At 46.8% G+C, this 11181-nt stretch overlaps 1 protein-coding gene across 1 annotated transcript; it reads left to right on the top strand.

The window, feature by feature from the left end:
* Positions 1 to 1153: 1153 nt before the first annotated feature.
* Positions 1154 to 8984, top strand: T265_11727 (hypothetical protein; the record flags this gene model as incomplete). The annotated part of the gene is made up of 2 exons (XM_009178462.1): positions 1154 to 1308; positions 8198 to 8984. The coding sequence occupies 2 exons, from the start codon at positions 1154 to 1156 to the stop codon at positions 8757 to 8759; spliced, it is 717 nt and encodes a 238-aa protein (XP_009176726.1).
* Positions 8985 to 11181: the final 2197 nt, after the last annotated feature.

An 11181-nucleotide genomic window follows, 5' to 3' on the forward strand; every position in this document is an offset into this window, starting at 1 on the left:
CCGAACATGCGCCAATAATTTTCAAAAGGGATCGATTAAAACAAATCCCAAAAAATGACGGCAGATGAGGGGGGGTTTTCTGTCCACGCATATATGCAAAGAAATGCAACATTTTGACTCTAAAATTTTTGTTTCGCCTGTAGGGGTTTTGCAGAAAAATGCATTGGGCGTCTAACCGCTGGCAACACAGCCCGCAACCCGTATGAAACCATTAAAAACGCGCTACACGCCAAGAACTTGCACCCTCTCGTTGATGGCTTTTGCTGCATGCATATAACACTGGTGCGAACTCAAGCAACTTCGTGCTTTTTAGGTCACCCTGATATGCCTGGTTATCTAGAGGTATTTGTGATTAAAATTGATTGCACGGAAGTTCCACTTAGTCTAATGGATGAATGCGCTGTGCTTGAGTGGGTTCCAGAGAGCGCTCACTTTTGAACCGTCTGGTTATCCGGCCTTACCTCTGGACATAGGAACACGTGCCTGCTTGTGTTATGGGTTTTTGCTGTCAAAAGCGGCACTTCCGATGGTGAAAAGGAGAAATTTTCCGCTTGTATTTGCGTAACACGTGTAAAAAACAATCTTCAAATTGAAGGTGATACAGATACTTGTGAGAATACACCAGTTTGCTGATTTCAATTAAGGCCGGTTGCGCTGGCTGGAATTGTGGCAATGCGCTGTCCCGGAATTTTCTTCCACCGGCCTATATTTTCAGCGCACTTTCGCACCCAACGACCTAGGGACTACCCAGAGCTGAAATTCCGTAAGCCTAATTGGACGATCTATCCATCAGCCGACTGATATCCACCCTTCGAAGAGACCCGTGGCTCCGGAGTCTGCAAGTTGAGTCCAGTCACACCATGGTGCGGTTCCGTATACCAAGTCACCTCTCTTCAGGCCCCCACAATTCGGCAACAAGTGTGTCAGTCCGTCATTTATGAAAAGCTATCTTGGCTCAGCCGGATTGTTATGTGAAATAGAGCTTAGGTTCAGCTCAGTTCTCGGCTCTCAGCAGAAGGAACACCAGGGCCACACGGAGCGCGTTGAATCCATGTTAGGCGTCGCGTTTAAAGTTCAAGTAACGACGTTCGGACGCTTTCGAGAGAACACCCCGGCAAATATCACCAAGTAGGCGCTGGAACGCGATTGGCCAATGTGTCTACGACTTCAGCAGTCAACGTTGACCTTGAGGAGTGACGAGCCAGCGCTCGTCAGTTGGCCAATCAGCTGCGGGCTAGGTCTGGTCGCCGTTGCAGCGTCTAACTGGAGAAGGCTGTGGTGCAGGTGTGGTGCACGGTTCATTTATGTGTAAGTATTTGTTAATGGACAGCCTTTCTTACTGGGCCTCAGCTAACGAGCTTTCTTTCTGTCTCCCATCCACAGAAGTTGTCATAAACCCATAACTTAGGAGAATCACTGTCTGATGATTCTACAGCTTGCATACTACACATGGTTGCCTTTTGCTGACGAAGTGCGTAGTGGTACCCTAATACTGTTTTTTTGCTCTGTTTGTGCGTTGCAATGAATAATTATTCATTGCAACAGCCTGCTGCCATTCGGTTGTTTGGATTGGGCCATTGTGGTTTTTAAGCTTGTGTTGATGCTTTATTTCTGATGATAACACTTTGCAGGTGAGGCGCAAGCCAAAACTTGAAGCAGAGTAATTTGGATTATTTAACGTAATCTGCGTTTCCGTTGTAATACATCCAGGGAGGGCTGTATCCTCCGCGCACTTGATGTTTATAACCGAACTCTATGCAAGCATCCTCACTCCACGGGCATTGATGCATACGCTTCAGAACTTATGGAAGATTTACTCCCACGTGGAAGTGACGAACATAAAAAGAAAAGGTGAAAGAGTACATCCTTACCTAACATCAATCGTAGTGAACTCAGGCGAGGGCTTACTGTGGGCCTGCACGCTACCACGGGAGGTGGTGTTCAGCGCGTTTTGGATGGGCAAGAATCTGTGGTTGGCACCTTAGCCCTGTAGATACTGTCTTAATGCCTGACGATTTAGAGGGTCGAAACAGACTGTCAAGTCACGGAAGACCACTGATTTCGGTTGTTGAAGGCACTGTCGCTGTTCCAGAATATTTCGGCTCAGTTCACCAGCTATAAACCATGTGCCATGCGCACATTGGTTTCACCTGCTTCAGATTCAATCACCTGAAAGTGAGAAAGCATGAGAGGTACAGCCAAGCGTTGGAGGGAATTCCGTTTCTACTTAGTTCTAGAACTGGGTAGCTTTGCGTTGAAGTCGATAACTTTGATGCACGGGTGCCACTGAATGCGCCATTGAGCCGTTTTCATCAGCGCCTTTATCCATTGGTGAGTCGAGTTCCGGGGTCATCTTCCAGGGAGGTGGCGATTTTCGAACCGGGTTAGTGTTTGCATACTGCATTTTCGGGACGTGCGCTTTCCAACTGTCGGTCGCTTCCACCCAGTACAGGGCTGGGCGAAAAGAGCTCTGTGAGGCAAATGGTCCTCTATCATGCTAAGTGCGTATCCTAACGAGCGTAACTTACGAAGCTTGAGTAGTTCATCCATTGTGATGGAGTTCCTTCTTCCTAGAACGGCCTTGCCTACTTCATCATTGTTAATCCAATGTTCCTACAAGACCAAATACCTTGGAGACACCGATGGTCAAACACGGACAGCTTTCGTCAGAAAAAGCTGCCTTAGCCTTCGTAATTTGTTAACCAATCCCATCTCCAGTTAGTCCGGCTCCCCAATTTTGAACTGTCGCCTCGTGATGGTTGGGCTTCTGTGCTTCAATGATCCTGTTGACTGTACTGACTGGAACTCAGTTCCTGAAGGTTCAGCAATATCATGACGGCTAACGGGGAGCATCCCGATGAAGAACGGGTAGTTCGCGTGCTGCGAGTAATCGTATTGTGGGGCGGTATGAAGCTAAAGTCGTACTGTATATTGTTGCGATAGGAGTGTGAAGGCAGCAAGACGTTTTCTCCAGGCGACCAGCCTGTCTATATTAATGGAAGCAGCGATACTGCCTTCCTTCAAGAAAGTCGTCCCCCAAAACCTCACACTTCGATCGCTCAGCGGTTGACCGTGACTAGGGGCGCATTATTTAATGCAGTCAAAATACTTTTAAAATCAAAGAGTCTGGTGCTGCTCCAAGAGCACCTTCTGTGCGCATCTACACACGGCGTGATACAGTAATGCCTCATTCCCTATACCCTTGGGCCAGGCCGGTCGCTGCAGCCAGGTGGGTCAGACTGTTGTGTCATTGGCTCCAGGGAGGGTCGTCCAAGGAAACCCTAACAACAGCTGTCTCGCGGTTCAGAATTTTGAGTCAGAGGCTAGGGTCAGGATCCCCGAACAAAACCTCACTGCCATGTGGGTCGGACTTTCAAGTCACAAGCTGAAGATGAAGTACCTCTTCGGCTTGAGCAACCGGGTAGTATAGTTTGCCCTTGCAGGTCTTCGCTCACCGGCCTTCTGCATTCCATCCCCACTCATCGTACAGTGCAGTACAATCAACCCATCTGCGAATTCCCTAGCCATCATTCAGTTTATAGACCTCTACCCAGAAAAGGAAACAAAAATAATCATATACTGACCTCAAAAGATCCTATCTGCGTTACACCCTCTACTGTCCGTACTCTATGTCAAATTGGGCAATAGACATTCCTTGCTGAAACCTTGCTTCCTTTCTATCGATGTATATTATGTTTCTGAAACACCTACAAGACTCCACTTCGGTCGTACCCCTCAAGCCCCTTAGGACGATTTCAGATGATCCACATTTCACTCTTCGAGTTTCTAGTGATCCTGATGCAATGGCTCGTGGTATCTACGGTTTGGGAGTTACCTTAAAGCTGAAAGCTCCTTGCTGCACTGTATTTCAGAAAACAGTCACCTTTGCGCTGTGCGTTTGCTTGGCTCAATTAAGATTAACGCGGGTCGATGCGGTAAGCGGTGTTTGTCGTATCAGCATACGCTCTACGTCATGTTGCTTGGTAGTTGAATGGGTGTGTTAAAGAGACACTGCTCTAGTCCATTTGACTCGACTAAGTGGACACCGGATATCGTTGAGATCGGCAGATCTTATTGTGGCCAGAAAAGCTTTACCAGTAACTGACAACTATGATGGCGCATTCAGATCCCTCAAACCGAATAATCAGGAGCTTAAAAAATGAAAGAACGCTGGTGGATTTCGAAGGCCCGGGGGATAGAGGTTTTCACTTCAGACAACAGCCGTGCCTTGTTTCCACTGATTCGATCAACCGGTCAAAAGAAGACAGGTGTCAGTTAAACAATATGCGAAAAAGACGGAGCGGCGGAGGCTGAGTACTTCAAAGAATATTCCAGCTGGTTTCCTTCAATACAGCCACTGGAAAAACCAAACGGGCCCAAATGGAACATTGACACCAACGTGCCATCAGCAGCCGAAGTCCAACGTTAGATTTCAGTCCTGAAGTGTGATGGGGTATCTGGCTCGGATGGTCTACAGCACGCGCTCTTCCAAGGTGATGAGGTCCTGGTGAACGGTTTGATAACCATACTGCAAAAGATTTCGCATCGAAAACAGCCGAATGGATCTCCTTGGCCGTCATTCCAGTTTTCAAAAAGGGTGCAAAATCTTCATGTAAAAACCATCGTGGTATTAGCCTGGTACCCGTCGCACTTTTGAGGTGTTCTGTGGCGTTATTTGGTGCAGGCTGGTCTATTGTCGGGAGAATGCGGCACACAGAGACAGTCACAAGCTCGGCGCCATCACACTTACCCGACTTGTCCGCCTCCATAACCCATGGAGCTATATACAGGAGATAAAAAACAAGATAATCGTTCAGCTATAAGGCCCTTTTGTGCCTTGCTGTCATGGTGGGAGCGCCAGGGCTGTGATGCTCGAGGCAAGACAGGAGAAGTCGAGATGCAGAGGCCGGGTCCGAACCATGGACCTTCCGTCTAGTAGACTCGCGGTCTAATCCCTAAACCAGCCCCCTCCATCGAGCTATACTCAATGACATGACATCCTTGCTCAACGCTGATACCTCCTTCTGTACAATTTGCTTGGAAGCATTTTTGAGAAGTGAATGCGGAGTGGACTTGGTGCTGGCTGGCCACAATCATTCTGGGACGGCCACTCTTCCGGACACTTCATACAATCATGTTGCGAACTGACAAGAGCGCCAATGAAACTGCTTAGCAAGCACAGTTTGCAGCTTCTCCAACCATTCACGCGGACTTGAAACTTGTCTAGCCTCTCTCCTGTCTCTCTACTAGGTCAAAGGTTGACCGCCCGTCTGTTTGCATCACTCTGGATCGGGCACGTAAAACAGTACTCTATTCAGCAAACAAAGGGATACCATTCATCGCCGGAGACTGCCACAGTTTTTGATGACCAACGGTTGCAAAAGCAAATCTGAGCTATAGAAAGAGGATCATTGTTGGTCTTTGGAAGAAGTACCGCAGATCCAAAGCTTGTCGCAGAGTGAAGATGCGCTCGATGCATGTTACAGAATGAAATACAGCTTGATCCTTGCAGATCGGAATCTCTTGATGGTGGATCAACCTTCGCAGGATAATGCCCTAGTGTTTTCCGCATGACGTCTTTGCAGGTTTGTGAAAGTAAGAATCACCGTCGAAACGCTTCATTCTGTCGGCGTTCTTTCCTCAAACCAGGTGCTGTAGAGTTAGTTCATCTCCTTAACCACGGGGAACTCACCACTCTCTTCGATGAGTGCATGGTGGTAAGGGTTTTTTTGCGCCGAAGAAATGTACTTGCACAAGTAGGTAGACATAGTTCTTCTGAAGCTTAATTGGGTGGTATCGCCTGACCGGAATCGAGACTTGCGGACAACGTGAACCTCTGCTGTCGTTTTTATTGTAGCCAAACACTATGCAGTACGAACTCTCGAAACTACTACACACATTGTGCCCTCCACGTATACTCCAAGCTTCAAAACAAATTGGCCACATTGTTCTGGAATATCGTTTTGGCTTAGAATCATGCACTTCTTGGTGGCACTTCTCGCTGTGCCCTTTTGGGATGCGCACTCCTCACTTGACAATTGAGAGCTTCTCGGGCGCTGGTGTGGAACAAACCTTCCAGAACCACCTGCTAAAGTCCCTTTGGAACAGCACCTGTTCTGAAGTTGAGCCTTACTGAAAGACACTATCCGCTCTGCCTGTGGGATGGCAACTGTTTTAACGATATACGGCGCGAAGCGTCAGTACTGAAATCGTTCAGCTGTAGCACCCTTTAGGCGCCTAACTGCCATGGCACCCATAGGAGGCACGAGGGCTGGGATACTGTCAGGTTGCCCAAGCCTAGACAGGGGAAGTCGAGAGGCAGAGGTCGGATTCGAACCATGGACCTTCTGGTCAGTAAATTCGCGCTCTAATCACTTCGGCCATCTCGGTACTGAGAACATGCAAGCTATGCTAGCGATGATTATTATGATGAAGAGTGACGTCAGTGGACACGGAACTGTGCGGTCAGATTATACTCACTAATTGCCCCGGCCCTGGGATGACGGTTTTGGTGAGATAACCTACCTTAAGTCTTGAACTCAGAAGTTTGGCCCACACAACTGCAGTTTGGTGTGGGGGTATTTGAGAGGACCCTGGCTATAGCCGTGGTTTCAAGAGTCTAATCCTGATGCCTTAACAAGCCCTCTGTAGGGGACAGCACATGTGAACCCGTAGACCGCCTCATAACACGACTTCCCTTGTTTGTTCTCATCGGTCTCAGTGAGGTTGACCTCTTTAGTCTTCCTGACATGTTATGAAACGAAGTCCACGCTAGCGTAGGGATCGTTGTAGGATGCAGGTGCGATTACAAGGTTACGGTTTTAGCTTCAGGACCCGAAGAGGGAACTGCCCTTTCTGGACTTGACGACTGTTGATATTCGCCTTCAGACGGTTTGTCTGACAACATCTGTGAAGGAATCACACAAACGGGAAGTCCAGTGTTGTCTTTTATCTTGTCTACTTACACCCGATCCTGCTAAAGCCCTCAACGGCAACTTTGATGATGCCTCGGAGACTCTGTTACGGCGAACTGAGGGCTCATATATCGAAAAGGTGCTACAGTCGAACAATTATTCTATTCTTATTTTAAATCTAACTTAGTAAGGAACAGACGCCGGACGCTTGTGAAAACACGTTGGAGTGGAGGGACGAACTGGGATTTTTTGGATATAACGACTTGCATGTATTCTAAATTGAGGATTCTGAAGAGTGAGACATTATTAATTTTGGTATCTGGGCATAAGAAAAGACCTAGATAATGTTCACTTGAAGATTGTCAAATTAAGCCCTCAGGAGAACACAGAAGGACATCGTCCACTCGTGTAGTTGCTGGCGCTGATGAATCAAAGCTAGTCTCCAACATCTAGCTGTTCACACCAGTTATAGGCAGGTGCTTGACTGCATTCAACCGGGACCACCAACTTTAGCCCACAATATTTAACCATTGTCTTCTGAAGGATGGCTCAAGTGGTTAGAGCGCGAATTTACTGGCTGGAAGGTCCGTGGTTCAAATCCGACCTCTGCCTCGATTTCCCCTGTCTAGGCTTGGGCAACCTGGCAGTATCCCAGCCCTCGTGCTTCCTTCGGGTAGCATGGCAGCTACGCACAGGAATGATGTCACAGCTGAGCGATTTTTTTGCCTTCTGTTCATTCTATATCGTAGTTGAACAAAACATCGGTGTGTTCCGATACGTGCTTTTGATGTAATGTTTTTCAGGTCATAGGAAGTGGTTAGTGTAATATCTTATGCTAGTGTAGAACCTAGGGATGGAATTCTTATCAATGTTTCCCGCCAGATTGCCAAAGCACAAGAGGCCGGTTGTATTCGGGTTGTAGCTGCTATCAAACTCTCCCCATTTATCAGACATTCAGCTCTCCTATTCTTTATCATCCCAACCAGGTGGCAACATAATTGTAGCGTTGGTGACTCCATTTCACCATCTTCAGGTTGTTCAGGACGTGGGTTGACCCTTGGTTATGTTATGCCTGGTTCTCCTTCATCACATTCTAGGTTACTTGCTTGTCTGTGTAGACAGATCAGAGATAGCTCAGTGGTCGGGGCGGCCAATTTTGGCCCGGACGAACCGTGGTTCGAACCCAACCTCCGCTTTTGTCTAGGTTTGGCTGCTACAGCTGAACGATTATCGTTATATATAATTAAACGATGTCTCCTCAACATTTGTCCTCCACATTTCAGCATGGAATTGCCCGATGTTTACTATTCAAAGAACCGTTATATTGAAACAACCAGTGGAAACAAAGTCAGTCGACAATCTATATTGTGCGGAAGCCAAAATATCGTTTTGAACGGGAAGACCATCATAATGTCGGATTGTATTATTCGTGGCGACTTGGCTAACATCCGTATAGGACGACACTGTGTCATCGGTCGTAAGGCCGTGATCCGACCTCCCTTCAAGAAGTTCAGCAAGGGTGTCGCTTTCTTCCCTTTGCACATTGGAGATAATGTGTTTATTGAAGAGGATTCAGTTGTGAACGCAGCTCAAATTGGATCATATGTACACATAGGCAAAAATTGCGTAATTGGTCGGCGGTGTGTGCTAAAAGACGCGTGTGCTATTATGGACAATACTGTTCTTCCTCCTGAAACGGTTGTTCCCCCGTTCACGGTGTACGGAGGCTCGCCTGGTCGACAGATTGCAGAATTGCCAGAATGCACGCCGGATCTAATGACGGATTTAACTCAGGGTTTCTATCATCATTTCTTGCCAACAAACGACCCCGTCGCCCAGTCCTAATTTTTCGCTTCTGTGTTTCCGGATGTGTTTTGGCTACTGCTGTTCACTAATGGGTGTGTTTTATCATCACCACCGGGACACGGTTGTTTCCCATTCGTTATTCATGACGTATATCTGTGATATGTTACCTAAATTCATTAGTCAATAAAACTGGGTTGTATTACAGTGTGGTATTTCTGCGTTGAGGCGTGCCTTCTTTACCTATACTATCCGTTGACTAACTGTTCAGTTTGATATTCCTTACGAGTATTGGTTTTCCGGTTGAATATTTCGGTCTCTCACACCTAACTGGTTCGTTTGAATGGTGTTCTGCTGGTGTCCATTGACGGGCTTCTGCTGCATATCGATAGTTGAGCCCTGCGGTTGCGTACTTTGGTTGAATAATTTCTAGAAAAATCGTAATTGAAGTATGCCATTCAACTGAGGCTGAAGTATTTTATAAACGCGTGTAACAATGCCTTGGTTATTGACCATGTGCTTTTCACAAACCCAAAGCCAATAAGGCTATGCAAATAGGCTTTTTGTGTTTTTAACCGGTGCGCTTGTTCATGCGCAAACTGTGTGCCAGCTCAACTGAATTGCCCGAGAATGACCACCTCCGAACAGCTGAAAAATAACCATGTATGTCCGATTCTCGGCGACTTAAGTGACCTTGTAGATTCAGTATATGCTATTGATTGCTTAGAGGGTTGGACTAGAGGTCAGAAACCTACTGATATCGATGAGATATCGTTTTGAACCTTGGACTGCATAATTGTGGTGTGAAGATCACGGGGTGAACTTCCTTTATGCGAACTATTTGTTGTCGGAAACTAACCCTCATTCTCTGTCCTGCGTATATATTTCCTCACCTTGAATGACTAGATGGCACTTAGGGTCTTTAGCGCGCCAGTCGGACTCAGTTTCAGTCGCTAACAAGATTCACCTCATTACCAGTGCGATTCAGGGACAAAGTGTGTCTCAGTTCGCCATAATGTGGGATGTACCTTCTGTTACATGTACACCTGGCATCTGTTACCGTCTGATTAGAATTTCCAATCTGGCTAGCATAAGGCGAATGTCAACTAAAGACTGAGCTCGAGACAGATCATTGGATAAGGTGCGAACTTGCTGACTTGGTGGTCCTTGGTCCGGACCGAACACCGGTGTATCGACTGGTCGTGTGTATGCGTGGACAGCCTGGTTGTATCATCGCCCTCGTGTTTCCTCCGGGTGTCGTAGTAGCTCGACACAGAAAGGGCACTACAGCTGAACGCTTATTGCCATTATTTACTCGTTCGTTTAATTAAAAATGGCGTTTTCAATGTTTCTGCGACGGTAGTTAAGAACCACCGATTGAAAGTGCACGAATAAAAGTCACTATAGTCTATGGCTATTTTATTTGGGACCTAAAGTGTGTGGTTCGGTGTGAGCGCGCATCACTGGTTAGAGTGCCCTTTTCACATGGATCAGTGATATAAGCGTCACTTCTGACGTCATTTCCACATTTGTAGAGGAATTATACAGTTTGATGAGGTTTTTATCCTCCAAAGGCGGTTCAGTAACCGGTGCGCTTGTTCATGCGCAAACTGTGTGCCAGCTCAACTGAATTGCCCGAGAATGACCACCTCCGAACAGCTGAAAAATAACCATGTATGTCCGATTCTCGGCGACTTAAGTGACCTTGTAGATTCAGTATATGCTATTGATTGCTTAGAGGGTTGGACTAGAGGTCAGAAACCTACTGATATCGATGAGATATCGTTTTGAACCTTGGACTGCATAATTGTGGTGTGAAGATCACGGGGTGAACTTCCTTTATGCGAACTATTTGTTGTCGGAAACTAACCCTCATTCTCTGTCCTGCGTATATATTTCCTCACCTTGAATGACTAGATGGCACTTAGGGTCTTTAGCGCGCCAGTCGGACTCAGTTTCAGTCGCTAACAAGATTCACCTCATTACCAGTGCGATTCAGGGACAAAGTGTGTCTCAGTTCGCCATAATGTGGGATGTACCTTCTGTTACATGTACACCTGGCATCTGTTACCGTCTGATTAGAATTTCCAATCTGGCTATCATAAGGCGAATGTCAACTAAAGACTGAGCTCGAGACAGATCATTGGATAAGGTGCGAACTTGCTGACTTGGTGGTCCTTGGTCCGGACCGAACACCGGTGTATCGACTGGTCGTGTGTATGCGTGGACAGCCTGGTTGTATCATCGCCCTCGTGTTTCCTCCGGGTGTCGTAGTAGCTCGACACAGAAAGGGCACTACAGCTGAACGCTTATTGCCATTATTTACTCGTTCGTTTAATTAAAAATGGCGTTTTCAATGTTTCTGCGACGGTAGTTAAGAACCACCGATTGAAAGTGCACGAATAAAAGTCACTATAGTCTATGGCTATTTTATTTGGGACCTAAAGTGTGTGGTTCGGTGTGA

This window comes from Opisthorchis viverrini (assembly GCF_000715545.1).
Source record: "Opisthorchis viverrini unplaced genomic scaffold opera_v5_562, whole genome shotgun sequence".
Lineage (NCBI taxonomy): Eukaryota > Metazoa > Platyhelminthes > Trematoda > Opisthorchiida > Opisthorchiidae > Opisthorchis > Opisthorchis viverrini.